This window comes from Aotus nancymaae, unplaced genomic scaffold, assembly GCF_030222135.1.
Source record: "Aotus nancymaae isolate 86718 unplaced genomic scaffold, 86718_ANA_hifiasm-v0.15.2.pri h1tg000076l, whole genome shotgun sequence".
NCBI classification, from domain to species: Eukaryota; Metazoa; Chordata; class Mammalia; order Primates; family Aotidae; genus Aotus; species Aotus nancymaae.
Genome location: NW_026988491.1, coordinates 6,465,255 through 6,485,106, shown reverse-complemented (window position 1 = coordinate 6,485,106; position 19,852 = coordinate 6,465,255). Strand labels below are relative to the sequence as shown.

General features: G+C 44.6%; 1 protein-coding gene across 2 annotated transcripts in view; it reads left to right on the top strand.

The window, feature by feature from the left end:
- PRR14L (proline rich 14 like) overlaps positions 1-13,901 on the top strand; it is a 63,415-nt gene extending 49,514 nt beyond the window's left edge. For both annotated transcript variants that reach the window (XM_021665670.2, XM_064367914.1), the window contains 2 exons: positions 3,933-4,004; positions 9,437-13,901. In XM_021665670.2, the coding sequence (XP_021521345.2) occupies positions 3,933-4,004; positions 9,437-9,713 (349 nt within the window). In that variant the 3' untranslated portion in view covers positions 9,714-13,901. The remainder of the gene's footprint in view (positions 1-3,932; positions 4,005-9,436) is intronic.
- Positions 13,902-19,852: the final 5,951 nt, after the last annotated feature.

The window sequence follows — 19,852 nt, the reverse complement described above, 5'->3', positions numbered from 1 at the left end:
TAAAAAAATTAAAAAAAAAATATTTCAGATATTGGAGAGCAAATAGTATTTATTACTCAAATGAAATAGGATTTATTTATTTATCAGTTGTATTATCTCTTGCATTTGTATGTCTGAAGAACTTTGTTTACATAAATAAGTAGCTAGGAGAGGAAAGTTTTAGTATAGTAAAGTCATTCAATTCTTTCTACTTCTTTCAAGTTACATGCCAAAAAATCACAGAGATCTATCATATGTAATGAAAACAAGAGATTGAAAAGCACTCAGTCACAAAGGTTCTGTTCTGTTACCCAGGCCTTGGTTGGCAGTTACTATCTCAGTGTCTGGAACCAACACCAGAAAGATCCAGCAAATGTCAAATGCCAGATATTCTTTCCCATATACTGAAAGGAGGTTGAGAAAAGTAAGATTTTTAATAAATTTTGCCTAAACCGAGGATGTCTTTTGATAAAATGCTTTTAATCAAATGTACTTTTGTCAAAAAAAACAGCAATAACAACAAACCTGAAGCTGCAGATTTTTGTACATTAAGTTTATGAAAAAACCTGGGCATATAATTTAATTGATTAAAGCAATTTATTATTTAGGTCCATCAAGCAAATCATTCTTCCTGACTTATGTTTTCCAGTTCAAGTAAATATGTTAATTTATCCTTTATTTTATTTTTATTTTTTTTGAGACGGAGTTTCACTCTTGTTACCCAGGCTGGAGTGCAATGGCGTGATCTCGGCTCACTGCAACCTCTGCCTCCTGGGTTCAGGCAATTCTCCTGCCTCAGCCTCCCAAGTAGCTGGGATTACAGGCACGCGCCACCGTGCCCAGCTAATTTTTTTTGTATTTTTAGTAGAGATGGGGTTTCACCATGTTGACCAGGTTGGTCTCTATCTCTTGACCTCGTGATCCACCCGCCTCGGCCTCCCAAAGTGCTGGGATTACAGGCATGAGCCACCACGCCCGGCAATTTATCCTTTTAAAATGATATAAATCACTGAGAAATAAATTATGGAGTGCAAATTGTAAAGTAGATTTCTAAAAGCCTTAAGGTCATAATTCATTCATTTTAATAATACAAGTTGACTATCTCTTATCCAAATTCTTGGGACCCAAAATGTTTCAGACTTTAGATTTTTTCAGATTTTAGAATATTTGCATTATACTTACAGCATCCCTCATCTGAAAATCCAAAATCCCAATGCCCCAATGAGCATTCCCATTGAACATGACCTTTGAGCATCATGTTGGCACTCAGAAAGTTTCAGATTTTGGAGCATTTCATATTCTGGATTTTCAGATTATGGAAACTCTTAATAACCCAATAGTGCTAACCTGTGCATTATTATAACAACATGAGGCTTGGCACATTGGCTCACACCTGTAATCCCAGCACTTTGGGAGGCTGAGGTAGTTTGATCATTTGAGGTCAGGAGTAAGACAAGCCTGGCCAACATGGTGAAATCCCGTCTTTACTAAAAATACAAAAATTAGCTGAGGGGTCGTGGCACACACCTGTAATCAAAGGTACTCAGTCTCAAAAAAGAAAAAATTAAAAATTAGCCAGGCGTGGTGGTAGGCACCTGTAATCCCAGCTACTGGGGAGGCTGAGGCAGGGGAATTGCTTAAACCCGGGCAATGAAGGTTGCAGTGAGCTGAGATTGCGCCATTACACTCCAGTCTAGGAACAAGAGCAAAACTTCATCTCAAAAAATTAAATAAATAAATAAATAAAATAAGCCAGCTGTGGTGGCACACACCTGTGGTCCCAGCCACATGGGAGGCAGAGGCAGGAAGATCTCGAGTCCAACCCAGGAATTTGAGGCTACAGTGAACCATATTTGTGCCACTGCAATCCAGCCTGGGTGACAGAGCAAGGCCCTATCTCTACAAAAACATATTGGTCTAAATTAGATAGTGGTGATCATGAATAACCTTGCGGATATTTTAAAAATCACTGAATTGTACATTTTAAATGAATGAATTTTCCGGTATGTGAACCTGGGCTCCTTGGAAAGTAATTACAGGTCTAATGAATGTATCTTGTCATACCAGAAAGTAGCAGAGCTCTCAGAGACTCCTAGGGTCATTTCAAAGGGATTCAGGAGCCAGTTTTTGTTTTGTGTTGTTTTCTTATTTTTTTTAACTTTTTATAGAGACAGTGTCTCTCTTTGTTGCCCAGGCTGGTCTCAAACTCCAGGGCTCAAGCAATCCTCTTGCCTCAGCCTCCCAAGTGGCTGAGACGACTGTTGGGAGCCGCCATGCCTGGCTCTCAAGAATCAATTTGAAGAGACTCCCTCTGGCCACAGATGAGACCAGTTGAGCCTCAAAAGAAATAAGTTCAATAGATTAAAACATATCAAATATAAACCCAGTAGTTCATAATGACACTTATAAAAATTAAAAACCATTGGCCATCTTTGCAAGATACTGGGGAACCAATTCATTGTTTTATAAGTTGGTAATGAAAGGAAAAAAGCAAGCATATGGCCTGTTTTTACTATGTAAGCTGTAACTCAGGTTACTGTATAATTGATAGGTGCGAAGGATTGGTTTTTTTTTTTTTTTTTTTGAGAGACAGGGTCTTTGTCACCCAGGCTGTACCCAGCCTCGAACTCCTAGGCAACAGAAAAAGACTTCATCTCTAAAAAAGAAAAAAAAAGAATAGAGTATATAGTTTTCTAGTCAGTGGAGGGAGATACAAAAGAAACAACAGGCCGATTGCGGTGGCTCACACCTGTAATCCCAGCACTTTGGGAGGCCAAGGTGGGCGAATCATGAGGTCAGGAGATCGAGACCATCCTGGCCAACATGGTGAAACCTCATCTCTACTAAAAATAACAAAAAAAGTGTCTGGATGTGGTGGTGCATGCCTGTAGTCCCAGCTACTCGGGACGCTGAGGTGGTAGAATTACTTGAACCCAGGAGGTGGAGATTGCAGTGAGCTGAGATTGCACCACTGCACTATAGCCTGGGCATCAGTGCGAGACTCCATCTCAAAAAATAAAAATAAAATAAAATAATAGAAAAGAAAGAACAGTCAATTCATGAAAATAAAAGAAACATCACAAAGGTGGCACAAACAACAGCTATAAAATAGATACAAATATAAATCTGTGAAAGATAATAGATATAAATCTATCATTCCCAGTTAAGTATGAATGGACTCAGTTACGTAAAGTTGAAGGTTGGTACCCTGGAAAAGAATATCCAGTACACAGTGTTTGCAGGAGACACATCTAAAACATATTACAACAGGTTGGAACAAATGAAAAGGATAGCATTGGGAAATCAATCTCTTCCCTCTTAGGAGAGCATGAGGCTATGCACAGTAGCACATACCTGTAATCCCAGCACTTTGCAAGGCTGAGTTGGGTGGATTGCTTGAGTTTGAGACCAGCCTGGGCAACAGAGACCCCATCTCTACCAAAAAAAATTTTTTTTTAAATCTAGCCTGGCATGATGGCATACACTTGTAATTCCAGCTCCTTGGGAGGCTGAGGCTGGAGGATGACTAGAGTCTAGGAGTTCAAGACTGCAGTGAGCTATGATCATGTCACTGCCCTTCAGCCTGGGCAACAGAGCAAGACCTTGTCTAAGAAAAAAAAGAACACGCACCAGGTGTGGTGGCTCACGTCTAATCCGAGCACTTTGGGAGGTCAAGGTGGTCGGATCACAAGGTCAGGAGTTTGAGATCAGCCTGACCAACATGGTGAAACCCCGTCTACTAAAAATACAAAAAATAGCTTGTCGTGTTGGTGGGCACCTGTAATCCCAGCTACTCGAGAGGCTGAGGTAGGAGAATTGCTTGAACCTGGGAGGCAGAGGTTGCAGGGAGCCGAGACCACACCATTGCACTCCAACCTGGGCGACAGAGCGAGACTCCATCTCAAAAGAAAAAAAAGAAAACATGAAGAATTACTATTTTTTTCTCTTTTCAGATTAAAGAAGAAAGAGTTTAGTTTAGAAGAGATATATACCAACAAGAATTATAAATCTCCTCCTGCAAACAGGTAGGTACTTATAGCTGGGACATAAAAGGGAAGAATTTGAAATGACTGATATGAATCTCCAGCCCTTTCACCTTAGAGTTTCTGTGCAGTTGTACCAATATTGGATCTTGTAAATAGCTAGAATTGGTATTTTTCAATTCCAGCACTTGAATTAGGGTCAGTAATATGATAGGAAATAGTGTATTAGGTTACGTAAAGAAAATATAGGCCAGGTGCAGTGGCTTATGCCTGTAATCCCAGCACTTTGGAAGGCCAAGGTGGGTGGATCACCTGAACTTTGGAGTTCAAGACCAGGCTAACCAACATAGAGAAACCCCATCTCTACTAAAAATACAAAAATTAGCCTTGCGTGGTGGTATATGCCTGTAATTCCAGCAACTCAGGAGGCTGAGGCAGGAGAATTGCTTGAACCTGGGAGGCGGAGGTTGCGGTGAGCCAAGATCATGCCATTGCACTCCAGCCTGGGCAACAAGAGCGAAACTCTGTCTCAAAAAAAAAACCAAAAATATAAGAAAAGAAAATGTTGTCTCAACCTGGCACAGTGGCTCACACGGTGATCCAAGCACTTTGGGAGGCCAAGGCAGGCAAATCACCAGAGGTAAGGAGTTCGAGACCAGCCTGGCCAACGTGAAACTCATTCTCTACTAAAAATACAAAATCAGCCAGGCATGGTGACATGCATCTGTAATCCCAGCTACTTGGGAGACTGAGGCAGGAGAATCACTTGAACCCAGGAGGTGGAGGTTGCATTGAGCCAAGATTGTGCCACTGCACTGCAGCATGGGCAAGAGAGTAAGACTGTTTTTTTTTTCTTTTCTTTTTTTTTTTTTTTTGAGATGGGGTTTCGCCGGGTGCGGTGGCTCACGCCTGTAATCCCAGCACTTTGGAAGGCTGAGGCGGGTGGATCACGAGGTCAAGAGATCGAGACCATCCTGGTCAACATGGTGAAACCCCGTCTCTACTAAAAATACAAAAAATTAGCTGGGCACGGTGGTGCGTGCCTGTAATCCCAGCTACTCAGGAGGCTGAGGCAGGAGAATTGCCTGAACCCAGGAGGCGGAGGTTGCGGTGAGCCGAGATCGCGCCATTGCACTCCAGCCTGGGTAACAAGAGCGAAACTCCATCTCAAAAAAAAAAAAAAAAGACGGGGTTTCACCATGTTGGCTAGGATGATCTTGATCTCCTGACCTCGTGATCCGCCTGCCTTGGCCTCCCAAAATGCTGGGATTACAGGTGTGAGCCACCACTCCCGGCGAGACCCTGTCTTAAGAAAAAAAGACCAGGCGCAGTGGCTCACGCCTGTAATCCCAGCACTTTGGGAGGCTGAGGCGGGTGGATCACGAGGTCAGGAGTTCAAGACCCGCCTGGCCAACATGGTAAAACCCCATCTTTACTAAAAATACAAAAATTAGCTGGGCATGGTGGTGTATGTCTGTAATCCCAGCTACTTGGGAGGCTGAGGCAGAAGAATTGCTTGAACTCAGATCCAGGAAGCGGAGGTTGCAATTAGCCAAGATCACACCACTGTACTTCAGCCTAACCTACAGAGTGAGACTCCGTCTTAAAACATATACATATTTCTTTTTAGTTTGTGCTTGTATTTTTACCAAATATACTGACTTCAGGACTGATAATCATTGATTTTCAGATATGATTGTAAACTCAAATACAGAAAGGGTTTCACTTAGGTCTGAAATCAATTCAAGTCAGTGAACGTTTATTAAATGCCCTCTGTTTCTAGGATATAGAAGGAGAATTCTAGGATTTTATCTTACGATTTTATATGTCTGCTCTAAGACATTTGTACAATGATTACAACATCTTTGCAGCATTGCTAAAAATAAATAAATAAAGGCTGGGTACAGTGGCTCACACCTGTCATCTTAGCACTTTGGGAGGCCAAGGCAGGCAGATTGCTTGAGCTCAGGAGTTCAAGACCAGTCTGGGCAACATGGTGAAACCCCATTTCTACTAAAAACACAAAAATTAGCCAGACATAGTGACCTACACTTATAGTCCCAGCTACTCGGGAGGCTGAGGCAGGAGGAGAATTCCTCGAGTCTGGGAGGCAGAGGTTCCAGTGAGCTGACATCACACAACTGCACTTCAGCCTAAGGGACAAGAGTGAAACCTTGTCACAATGAAAAAAAAGGAAAGTACTGGAAACATCCCAAAATTTAAAATATTACTAGGAGGCCGGGCATGGTGGCTCAAGCCTGTAATCCAAGCACTTTGGAGGCCAAGGCGGGAGGATCACCTGAGGTCGGGAGTTCAAGACCAGCCTGACCAACATGGTGAAACCTCATCTTAAAAAAAATTAATAAAATAGGCCGGGCGTGGTGGTACACGCTTGTAATCCCAGCACTTTGGGAGGCCGAGGAGTGTGGATCACAAGGTCAAGAGATCGAGACCATCCTGGTCAACATGGTGAAACCCTGTCTCTACTAAAAATACAAAAAACTAGCTGGGCATGGTGGCGTGTGCCTGTAGTCCCAGCTACTCAGGAGGCTGAGGCAGGAGAATTGCCTGAACCCAGGAGGCCGAGGTTGCGGTGAGCCGAGATCGCGCCATTGCACTCCAGCCTGGGTAACGAGCGAAACTCCGTCTCAAAAAAAATAATAATAATAAATAAATAAATAAAATAAAATATTACTAGGGTTCTCAATAATTTACAGTTCATCCTGATAGTGGAGTATATTATCTAACCATTAAAAAAAAATGAATCACAGCTGGGTGCAATGGCTTATGCCTGTAATCCCAGCACTTTGGGAGGTCAAGGTGGGTGAAGCGCCAGAGGTCAGGAGTTCGAGACGAGCCTGACCAATATTGTGAAACCCGTCTCTACTAAAAATACAAAAATTAGCTGGGCGTGGTGGCATGCGCCTGTTGTCCCAGCTACTTGGGAGGCCGAGGCAAGAGAATTGCTTGAACCCAGGAGGTGGAGGTTGCAGTAAGCCAAGATTGTGCCACTGCACTCCAACCTGGGCAACAGAGCAGCACTCCATCTCAAAAAAAGAATCAGGAGCCAGGCACAGTGGCTCATGTCTGTAATCTTGGCACTTTGGGAGGCCAAGGAGGGAGGATCACAGAGCCCAGGAGTTAGAGACCAGCCTAAGCAATACAGCAAGACCCCATCTCTGAAAAAAATACTCTTTTTAAATTATCCAGGCATGGTAGTGCATGCTTATAGTCCTAGTTACTTGGGAGGCTGAGATGGGAGGATTGCTTAAGCCCAGGATGTAGAGACTGTAGTGAGCTGTGATTGTGCCACTGCACTCCAGCCTGAGTGACAGAGTGAGACCCTGTCGTAAAAAAAAAATTTTTTTTTTTTTAAGATGTGTCAAGGCTGGGTGCAGTGGCTCATGCCTGTAATCCCAGCACTGGAAGACTAAGGAGGGCGGATCACTTGAGGTCAAGATTTCAAGACTAGCCTAGCCAAAATGGTGAAACCTCATCTCTACTAAAAATACAAAAAAAATTAGCCAGGCATAGTGATGCATACCTGTAGTCCCAGCTACTTGGGAGGCTGAGGGAGGAGAATGGCTTGAACCCAGGAGACCAAGGTTGCAGTGAGCTGAGATTGTGCTACTACACTCCAGCTTGGGCAACAAGAGCAAAACTCCATCTCAAAAACTAGAAGTAAAATACAATAAATAAAGATGAGCCAGATACTTGTATACTAAGTTAGGACCATCTTAAAGGTTAATGAAAAGTCAAAACACACAGTATATAGGACAGTGTATGTAATTTCTGTTTGAAGAAAACAAAATGGAGGATATACGCCATGGCTCAGCAAACCACAGACCAAATCCTGTCAGTGGTTCATTTCTGTTTTATGGACTATAAGCCAAGAATGATTTTTATACTTTTATTTATTTATTTATTTTAATTTTTTTCTTTTGAGACAGAGTCTCACTCTGTCACCTACGCTGGAGTACAGTGGTACAGTCTCAGCTCACTGCAACCTTTGCCTCCCAGGTTCAAGCAATTCTCCTCCCTCAGCCTCCCAAGTAGCTGGGATTACAGGCATGCCACTACCATACCTGGCTAATTTTTGTATTTTTAATAGAGATGGGGTTTCACCATGTTGGCCAGGCTGGTGTAGACTTCCTGGCCTCAAGAGATCTGCCCACCTTCGCCTCCCAAAGTGCTGGGATTACAGGCAGTGCCACCGCACCTGGCAGATTTTTACACATTTAGAGGGCTGTTTAGAGAAAGAAGGAGGCCCCTAAGTGCAGTGACCCATACCAGTAGTCCCAGCTACTAGGAAAGCTGAGGTGGGAGGATTGCTTGAGCCTAGGAATTCAAGGCCAGTCTGGGTAACATCATGAGACTGTCTCTTAAAAAAAATAAAAGAAGAAGAAGAAATAATTTGTAATAGAGACTTCTGTGCTCACAGGGTTTGAAATGTTTTACATCTGGGCCTTTGCAGAAAAGGGCTGACCCCTGATAATACATGCTTATTTATGCATGTCTATACTTGAATGACTTTTGGAAGGATACACAAAAAAGTGTTATTGGTGTTGCCTATGGGGTTGATCTTATTTTATTCTATACCCTTCATGCAGTGTGAATTACGTTCATCTAGCATATATATGGGGTTCCCCCAGCCCTGACAAAAAATAGATACTACTAGTCAGAGGACACAACAATCAACTCTAAGGAGTTAACGCAAGTAGCTGGGCATGGTGGCTCATGGTGGCCTGTAATCCTAGCACTTTGGGAGTCCAAGGTGGGTGGATCATGTGAGTTCAGGGGTTTGAGAAGAGCCTGGCCAACATGGTGAAACCCCATCTCTACTGAAAATGCAAAAATGAGCCAGGTGTGGCTGGCCACAGTGGCTCACACCTGCAATCCCAGCACTTTGGGAGGCCGAGGCAGGTAGATCATGAGATCAGGAGTTCAAGACCAGCCTGGCCAAGATAGTAAAACCCCATCTCTACTAAAAATATAAAAATTAGCTGTGTTTGGTGGCGGGCGCCTGTAATCCCAACTACTTGGGAGGCTGAGGCAGAGAATTGCTTAAACCCGGGAGACGGAGGTTGTAGTTAGCCAAGATCGCACCACCGCATTCCAGCCTGGGTGACAGAGTGGGACTCTGTCTCAAAAAAAAAAAAAAAAAAATTAGCCAAGCATGGTGGTTCATACCTATAATCCCAGCAACTTGGGAGGCTGAGGCAGGAGAATTATTTAAACCTGGGAGGCAGAGGTTGCAGTGAGCTGAGATCATGCCATTGCACTCCAGCCTGGGCAACAACAGCAAAACTCTGTCTCAAAAAAGAAAGAAGAAAAAAAGAGTTGGCACAAGTAGCTTTCAGTCCTTGTTGACTGAAGGGTTGTTGACCCAGAAATGTCAACATCCTGACCCTTGTTGACAGGATGGACCATGTGAGTCAGTCCGTTGGTGATTCCATTTCATGCTTTATCCTTAGGTGTTTAGAGACCATCTTTGAGGAACCCAAGGAACGAAATGGTATGCTAATCTCAATCAGCCAACAGAAGAGGAAGCGAGTTCTAGAATTTCAGGATTTTACAGTCCCACGAAAGAGGAGAGCTCGAGGTAAAGTCAAGGTGGCAGGCAGCTTTACGAGGGCCCAGAAGGCAGCTGTGCAGAGTCAAGAGCTGGATGCTCTTTTGATACAGAAACTAATGGAACTGGAGACCTTCTTTGCCAAGGAAGAGGAGCAGGAACGATCATCAGGTTGTTGAGAGGCAATTCAGTTTCGAGGTCTCAATTACATTTTTTTTTTTTTTGGGGACCTCCTTGGAAGAGGTTGCCTAATTTTGCCCTACCGCCAAACCACTCAGAAATGCACAGTCCATGAATTTTTACCTATTTCAAGGTGCAACCTTTTTAGAAACTGGTGAAGGAGGGTCCTCTGCTTTTACTGCTGAGTATAGAACCTCAGGAATGCTCCATTTCTCCTGGAAATGGACCCGAATGACATCCAGCTTCCTCCTCTCAGTTTCTGCCATCCACAGGAGGAAGCAGCAGCCTGTCTTCAGTAACACTAGGATTCCAAGGACTCACAGGATTTGCACGTCCATATGAAAGTTCCACTTTGTTTATGGTGGTGCTAGACCAAGATTATTAGAAATGTGGCCTAGGGAGGGGGAACTGGCGTCCTGTCCTGCATGGTCTAACTGGCTCATTTCAGTAGTTGAGGAAAGATGAGCTGTTGTGTTTTCTAATCTTTTGTCTGCCTAGAACCTGTTGATGTGAGTATATGTGTGTGAGAGAGAGAGAGAGAGAGAGAGTGTGTGTGTGTGTGTATGTATGTATGTATGTATGTATGTATGTATGGCTTTTTCCCATCGTTTTCTCCCCTCTGTGACTGTGGGTCACTAGTGCCAGAGGAGCCTGTCCAGGCCCCATTCGAAGTAAGTTGCACTTTTTAATGTTGTGGTGTGGATTATTTTCATTTGTTTTATTTTCTTTTTCTTTTTTTTTTTCTTTTTTTTGGTTTGTTTTTGTACTATTATTGCTGCATGTTTGGAGCCTTTAAATGTGATTTTAGAACAATTTTTTAAGGAGAAAAACAGTACATGTCTTAAGAATACATGATAGGCATTTGACCCAGTTGATCGGTGCATGGAAGAGACATTTTCCTATTCATGTGTTTCGGGCAATCCCTTCCCCATCTCCGGCTTCTAGTGTAACTCATTAGAGGGAGCACTTTTTTTCATCTGGGTTCTTATTCTTGCCCACCAAGTACATGTATTTATTTTAGTGATTTAAGTAAAAGCAGGTTTCTCTCCTGATTATTGAGAAAATACTAAGGTTGGGTGTGGTCTTAATGGTTTTTATCTGAAATGGTGTTAGGTAACAAAATTGAGTACAACCACATGGGCAGTGATACAGGCTGACCCACAGTGTTTGCAGCTCTCCAGGCAGCTTGCTTCAAGAGTGGAAAGAGAGTCGGGATTGTGGTTCAGGCCCATTGAGGGCCACCTCTTTGTACCCTGGGCTCCTATGTCACATCTGCTGGAACTGTCGAATGCCAGAGTTAACCAAGTTTCTGGGTTTGTGACTGCAGTTGTCTGTAGGCAGAGAGATGCTGTGGGTCAGCAGCCTCAAGGTCTTGTTCCTTTTCCACTGAAGTCCTGTGTGCCCATATCCTGCTCCCCTTCCCCTCCTTCTCTAGGGGTTTCTGTTTCTCTCTCTCTCAAAACAAGAGTTTAGAGAATTAACATTCCTTGGCTGGTGAGTGGGATGCTAAAGTCAGCATCAGGACACCAGCATCACCTCTTCCATCCTCCTGGGAGCCATTGCCATGGAGCAGCCGCCTCTGGGAAGTGTCAGAGTTTTAGGGACACTTCAAAGTCAGTCTGTTAGAGAAGAATGAGTGGCACATCCTGGAATGTTGGCCAGCTCTCCTAGGTTTCTTTTACTTCCCCATTTGCTAGTGGATGGGGAGATGGGGTGGGGGTGGGGGGTCTCTATGTGCCTTGCCCTTTGCAGGTTGACAGTCTGTGCCACACTGGAGCAGAAAAACTGACATGAGCCAGAGAGAAAAGTGTGCCACGTCTATCTTCTCAGCCCACTGCCTCAAACATAGCATTGAGACAAATACACATCCATGGAGGCTTCCATGGCCATGGCCAAATACAATTAGAAGAGGGCCAGGTTTTCACACTGGCTCTGAATGATGCTAATCAGATTCTGTCATTCTACATCCACTTTGCCCAGACTGTGTAGACACGACCTATGTTTCGCCCAGTACCTCTCCCTTTCTGGGACAGGGTTCTTAGACACTAAATGTTTCTCTCTGACTTGTTTGCTTGAGGGAGTGGGATGAATAGTACATTGTGCCCTTGTCCAGGCATGTTTAGGGAGCTCCTGCTGGACAGGTTGCAGACTAGCAGTCAGTCAACAGAGCCCTGTTTGCCAGCTCCGTTGCCATTGTAGATGCAGTGATGTGGCAGCTGTGTTTCCCAGAGACAACAGTGGAGGTTGGCACAGCTGTGGTATCATGGCAGAGATAGTTTCGGCTGTGCACATTACAGGCGTGGCACTCGAAAGGCCAGGAGCAGCAGTTTGGAACATGGGTGCCTGGGAACAGAGGACTGGATGAAACAGCTGAGCTAGCTGAGCTCCTTCCTTGTCCTGACAGTGTAGGAGAGAAGTTGCTCTGAGGCCAGCCCGGCCCGTTGTTGAAATTCTTGACCTACCCTCTGGCTAGGTCCCTTCCCCTGCTCCAAAGTTGAGAAGGGGGTCCCCCCACAGCAAACTTGAAATTACTTACCTGAAGGTGATGTATATACATAGGCTCCAGCTGTGCTCAGCCACACCTGTCTTAACTTTCAGTTTCACCACTGACCTAGCCAGCCACAATGCTGTCGGGTCCTCCAGGCCTGAAGTCCCTAACCACGATGGGACATGGTCATCGGCTGCTGGCACTGGCATACCACCTACCTGCCTAGAGCTACAGGAGGTCTGGTTCTGGGGTGGAGTTGGTACAGATTCTGATTATGGGAACTTCCCTCCCCAAGTAGTGGAAAGTTACAGTTAATTACAACTTAGTCAGCTATCACTCACCTCCCGAGGTTTAGTGTTTTTAATATGGGAAAGAGGAGAAATCTCAGGTCCAATCAGGGTTCTGCCCATCAGCTTTTCAATGAAACTTTCAACTGTTTTTTTTTTTCCATCTTTAAGTTTCTAGCTGTGTTTGCCTCCTCCCCCCACATTCCCTCCTCCTCTTTTTTGCTTTCGGTCTCCTTTCCAGCTTCATGTCTCCATGAATTCAGATGTACCTCATCGCCTGTTAAAGCAGATCATGTCCACTTTTCTTACTGACCTTACTCTAAGCTATGGCAGCGGAGGGAGGTACAGTGAAAAGACATGTAGCGTTTGCCTTATTCGGAGCCTGAAGAGCCCAGAAACTCATGCTGTGAATCCCAAAACCCAGCGCTCCTCAAGAGCTGTGAAAATCATGATACTTTGTCACAATTTTGCCTGAAAGGGTCTTTGGCATGAGCGCCAGAGCCAACCTGATGTCCATTCCAGATCCCACTCTGGGCGTGAGACCTTCTGAGTGTCTCCTTCCTCACCCACTGGGCCAGGAGCAGCAGGGAGTGTGCAGGATGGCAGCAGCAGATCTAAGGCCGCAGTGCAGCCCATGGAATGCATGGCCGTCACTCTGTCTCCAGGCTGGGATTCCATCTCATAATCAATGCCATGTACATTAAGATCCACAAAAGACCAACTTTTAGGTGGTGATACTTGTCCCCCATTCCCTGGGGGTGGGGGGAGTATGCAGTTGGTGCTTTCCTTAATTCCCTTGTTCTGTTTTGTTTCTGTAAGCTTTTCCCCTGGTATCATGGAAAGGACCTCTTAAATAACCACATTGTGGGTGGCTGTATCCAAAGTTTAAATAATTGGCCAGAAGTACAGAGTACCCTTTCCTGGATTCATGTCAGGAAAGGGCTCCTTGCCAGAACTGAACTTGTTATATAAAAACCTGGCTAGGGAGATTTAATTTTACTAAAATTACAGTTTAATGCTATCATCTAGCTACAAATTGAGCAACAAAAGCTATTCTGTTGATGAAAGGGGGTCTCCATTGAGCAGGACATCTAGCACAGTGTGCCCTCAGATTCGATGCTTGTTGATTGTGTGTCTTCCCAAGCCCCTCTCTGGTGCTGAATTGGATTTGGATTCTTGGTGAGAAGTCTCAGCATCTCCTTGGGCTGGTCTGGGCCAGTAAAAATCGCTGCCTGACATGTTTCTATATTATCATGGTCAGTAGTTCAGTGAAATTTGTACATTTTTGGTAACATTGGCATACATGATGCCCCTGCAGTTTCTTTTCTGTTTGGTAGTTTGTGACTCTAAAATTTCCATTGTTATGTGTGTTAATTTATGAAAATAAATTTTTTTGAAAACCTTTCAAGTTACTCTCAAGGCTTCTTACTTTGTTCTTGTGGCTTGGTGGTAAGTTAAAATAGACATTCCACCGGACGCGGTGGCTCACACCTGTAATCACAGCACTTTGGGAGGCCGAGGTGGGCAGAACACGAGGTCAGCAGATCGAGACCATCCTGGCTAACACGGTGAAACCTTGTCTCTACTAAAAATAAAAAAATTATCTGGGCGTGGTGGCACGCACGTGTAGTCTCAGCTACTAAGGAAGCTGAGGCAGGAAAATCGCTTGAACCCGGGAGGCGGAGGTTGCAGTGAGCTGAGATCACACCACTGCACTCCAGCCTGGGCAACAAGAAGACTGTCTCAAAAAAAAAAAAAATAGACATTCCAAAGATAGATCACAGCAAGCCTCACTCCTTCCAAAGTGGTCACCACTTTCTGAGGAGTATCCTGACTTTTTTTTTTTTTTTTTTCTTGGTAGAGTTTCACTTTGTCATCAAGGCTGGAGTGCAGTGGCACACAATCTCAGCTCACTGCAACCTTCACCTCCTAGGTTCAAGTGATTCTCCTGCCTCAGCCTCTCCAGTAGCTGGGATTACAGGCACCCACCACCAAGCCTGGCTAATTTTTGTAATTTTTTTTAGAAGAGACAAGTTTTCACCATGTTGGTCAGGCTGGTCTCAAATACCTGACCTCAGGTGATCCGCCCACCTCAACCTCCCAAAGTGCTGGGATAGCAGGCATGAGCTACTGCACCCAGCCTCATTTACTTTTTAAAAGATGTCACTACTTATTACCTGTCCTTCCGAGCTGTTCATGAAGTTAGGCTGTGAGCCTTCTGCTTATTTATTTAGCAATGGAAACTGGTGAAAGAATGACTGAAAACACCAAACACCACACTGATATACTCCAGATAGAAGCATAATTCCTGAGAACATTCTTCCCCCGTCCGGAGCAAAAGTAGTGCCCAGTTTCCCTTCTTGCGCTTAGAACTTCAACAAGGAATTCTGTCCACGTAGTCTTTCCTATTTGGGGAACATAACTGCCTGACTGCTGTGCTGCTTGTTAGGTTTCATGGTTATCTGGAGAAGGGTACTCCTACACCTTTTCTTGAGAAAAGAGTTGCTAATTATCAGTTAAGGCAGTATAATCTCTTTAACTTCTCCTGACAGAATCTTGTTAGGGCCTCTGAGGACTGGTCAAAACTGATTTAAGGCTGAGCACTGTGATTCATGCCTGTAATCCCAACACTTTGGGAGGCCGAGGCGGGCGGATCACTTGAGGTCAGGAGTTGAAGACCAGCTTGGCCAACATGGTGAAACCCTGTCTTTACTAAAAATAAAAAATACAAAAATTAGCCGGGTGTGGTGGCACACGCCTGTAATCACAGCACTTTGGGGGGCCAAGGTGAGTGAATCACCTGAGTTTCAGAGTTCGAGGCCAGCCTGACCAACATGGAGAAACCCTATCTCTACTAAAAATACAAAATTAGCCGGGCATGATGGTGAATGTGTGTAATCCCAGCTATGTGGGAGGCTGAGGCAGGAGAATCGCTTGAACCAAGGAGGCAGAGGTTGCGGTGAGCTGAGATCATGCCATTGCACTCCAGCCTGGGCAACAAAAGCAAAACTCCGTCTCAAAAAAAAAAAAAAAAAAAAAATTAGCCAGGCGTGGTGGTGTATGCCTGTGATCCCAGCTACTCGGGAAGCTGAGGCAGGAGAATCACCAGAACCTGGGAGGCAGAGGTTTCAGTGAGAAAAGATTGTGCTATTGCACTCCAGTCTGGGTGACAGAGCAAGACCCTGTCTCAAAAAAAAAGAAAAACTGTTAGAAGAATCCTCTCTTTGGTGTCCTGCTCTCTTCCAGCAATGGAAAACACTTTTCTTTTTCTTTTCGGGTTGTTGTTGTTGTTGTTGTTGTTTTTCTGAAACAGTCTCACTCTCATTCAGCCTGAGTGCAGTGGCACGATCACATCTCAGCTCACTGTAGCCTTGAAATTCCTGACTCAAGAGATCCTCCTACCTCCGCCTCCGAAGTAGCGGAGAATACAGTCACCTGCCACCAAGCCCAGCTAATTATTTTTTGGAAGAGACAGGATCTCACTATATTGCCCAAGCTAGTCTCAAGTGATCCTCCTGCTTTGGCCTTCCAAAGTACTGGGATTACAGGCATGAGCCACTGCATTTGACCTTTTTTCTTTTTCCCCATTAAGACTATCACACTCTGTCACCCATTCTAGACTGCAGTGGCATGATCATGACTCATTGCAACCTCAGAACTCCTGGGCTCAAGCCGTCCTTCTGCCCCAGCCTCCTGAGTAGCTGAAACGACAGTGCCATGACACCAAGCTAACTTTTTATTTTTTTGTAGAAGCAAGGTCTTGTTACATTGCCCAGGCTGATTTCTAACTCCTAGCTTCAAGCAATTCTCCCACTTTGGCCCCCCAAAGTGCTGGGATTATGGGTGTCAGCCACTGCACCTGGCCAAGATCACATTTCTACAGTTCATTCTGGGATTTCTCTCTCTCTCTTTTTTTTTTTTAATAATTTTTTACTACACAAATTTATAATTTTTTTTTTTTTGAGACGGAGTCTTGCTCTATTGCTAGGCTGGAGTGCAATGGCGCAATCTCGGCTCACTGCAACCTCCACCTCCTGGGTTCAAGCGATTCTTCTGCCTCAGCCTCCTGAGTAGCTGGGACCACAGGCATGAGCCACCATGCCCGGATATTTTTTGTATTTTTAGTAGAGACGGGGTTTCACCATGTTGGCCAGGATGGTTTTGATCTCTTGACCTTGTTATCCGCCCGCCTCGGCCTCCCAAAGTGCTGGGATTACAGGTGTGAACAAATTTATAATTTTCATACTTTTTTTTTGGCTTTTTATTCTTTTTCAGCAAAAACCAATATCAGGAATTTCTCTTTTTTATTCATTTATTTTTTCCACTCTGTCACCCTGGCTGGAGTGCAGTGGTGCAATCTCAACTCACTGCAACCTCTGCCCCCGGTTCAAATGATTCTCCTGCCTCAGTCGTCTCCCAAGTAGCTGAGACTACAGGCATGCCCCACCATGCCTGGATAATTTTTGTATTTTTAGTAGAGATGAGGTTTCACCATATTGGCCAGATTGGTCTTGAACTCCTAACCTCAGGTGACCCACCTGCCTTGGCCTTCCAAAGTGCTGGGATTACAGGCATGAGCCACCACACCCAGCCAGATTTCTCTTTTTAAAAACTGTTCTAGAAAATTTATAATTGTTCAACTTGCAGGGTCATAAGTGAGTCCTTTATGACATCTTTCTCAAACCTCCAGTCCTTCCTCCTTCCTTATCCACAGCCGATAATTTTCCTTCACATTTCACTGAGGAGGTAGAGGCAATTTGAATACAACTTTGACACCGACCCTTGACTGTTCCTTGCTCTGATCTCATGATATGTGTGCACTTGCTGCCTGTGCCCACAGTGATGCCCTCCTCTCACATTTCTACATGGTGCCTTCAGTTACTGTATTCAGATATTAGCCTTTCCAGCCTGGGCGACAGAGCGAAACTGTGTCTCAAAAAAAGAAGTAGGAGGACTCATCCTCATTTAGCAAACTGCCTCATTTCCCCATGATGCGCCAGTGGGTACAAGGGTGAGTATAAAGAAATAGAGGGTACATCTGCCAACTCCAAAACTCAAAGGAAACATTTTTAAGAACTGGCTATCTCAAAGTGTTAATAAGATTCTTGGCATGATTAAATCACTGAAGTAAAAATGAGCAAGATCAAAAATATACATTTTTAAAGAATTCATTTGGAAAGAAAAGCCATACAAATATAAACTTTATTTTTTTATTTTTATTTATTTACTTTTTTGAGATGGAGTTTCGCTCTTGTTACCCAGGCTGGAGTGCAATGGCGCTATCTCGGCTCACCGCAACCTCTGCCTCCTGGGTTCAGGCAATTCTCCTGCCTCAGCCTCCTGAGTAGCTGGGATTACAGGCACGCACCACCATGCCCAGCTAATTTTTTGTATTTTTAGTAGAGACGGGGTTTCACCATGTTGACCAGGATGGTCTCAATCTCTTGACCTCGTGATCACCCGCCTCGGCCTCCCAAAGTGCTGGGATTACAGGCGTGAGTCACCACGCCCGGCAAACTGTTTATTCTTACATAGTATGTGCAAAACCTGAATGAGAAGTACATTCCTAATGTGTATTTGTCAGCTATTGTTGCAATATTGCTGCATAAAAAATCACCCTGAATTCAGTAGAGAACAATACTGAGCATTTATTCTCATGCTCATGGATCTGCATGCAGATTGACAGGTGGGCTGATCTAGGCTTGGCTCAGTCTAGTGGCTCTGCTTCAGCTGCAGGTCAACTGGGCGTGGCTGTGCTTTAGGCCCAGGTCTGCTTCAAATGTCTCTCATCCTCCTTGCACCAACTGCTTCCCAGAGCAGGGGATCCAAGCCAAATCACACAAGCACATTTAAGGCCACTCCTCTCTTCACATCCTTAAATGATCCATTGACCAAGACACATGGCCAAGCTCCACATGAATGAGGCAGAGAAAATATTCTACTCATAGTGGAAGAATTGCAGACCTACATGTCAAATGAGAAGGGTATAATACAGCAAGAGCATGAAGAGCAGTGGCTCGTGCCTGTAATCCAAGCACTTTGGGAGGCCTAGGAGGGCGGATCATGAGGTCAGGAGTTCGAGACCATCCTGGCCAACATGATGAAAACCTGTGTCTACTAAAATACAAAAATTAACCGGGGATGGTGGCACACACCTGTAGTCCCAGCTACTTGGAAGGCTGAGGCAGAAGATCGCTTGAACCCAGGAGGCAGAGGTTGCAGTCAGCTGAGATCGTGCCACTGCACTCCAGCCTGGGCGACAGAGCAAGACTCCATCTCAAACACACACACACACACACACACACACACACACACAAAGAATTGGGATAAATGAACAATAATTCAATCTACCAAAAGGTGTAAAGAAAATACAGTAAGAATGTAAGAAGAAACATTCTTGTTATAAGAATGTAAGGATGAAGCTGGGCACAGTGGCTCATGCCTGTCATCCCAGCACTCTGGGAGGCCAAGGCAGGCAGATCACTTGAGGTCAGGAGTTCGAGACCTACCTGGGCAAAATGGTGAAACCCTGTCACCACCAAAAAATACAAAAATTAATTGGGCTTGGTGGCACAAGCCTGTAGTCCCCAGCTACTCAGGCTGAAGCAGGAGAATGACTTGAACCTGGGAGAGGTTGCAGTGAGCAGAAATTGCACCACTGCATTCCAGCCTGGGCAATAGAGTGAGACTCCATCTCAAAAAAAAAAGAAATTGAATATAAGAATGATAGAAGTAGCCAAAGAACTTGATCTACCTAAAATGTAATCTTAGGAACAGCATGAGACCTAAGAAATCCTTTCCAAAATCTGCTTTGCAAAACAAGTTATCTTGGCCAGCCATGGTGGCTCACATCTGTAATCCCAGCACTTTGGGAGGCTGAGACAGGGATATCACTTGAGCCCAGGAGTTGGAGACCAGGCTGGATAATATGGCAAAACCCTGTCTCTACAAAAGATACAAACATTTTAGCTGGGTGTGGTGGTGCATGCCTGTAGTCCCAGCTACTTGGGAGACTGAGGCAGGAGGATTCCTGGAGCCCAGGAGGTCCAGGCTGTAGTGAGCTGTGAGTGTGCCACCACACTCCAGCCTGGGGACAGAGCAAGACTCTGTCTCAAAACAACAACGAAAACAAGTTATCTGTCTCTGGCAGCGTCAAACACACATAAATTAAAATCTTGCAGGATCTCTTAGAATTTCTTTCAGAGACTTCATTCTGCAAATCACTCAGATAATTAAAGCTCCAGATCACTTTCTTTTTTTTTTCTTCTGAGATGGAGTCTTGCTCTGTTGCCCAGGCTGGAGTGCAGTGGTGCAATTTTGGCTCGCTGCAACCTCTGCCTCCCAGGTTCAAGCAATTCTCCTG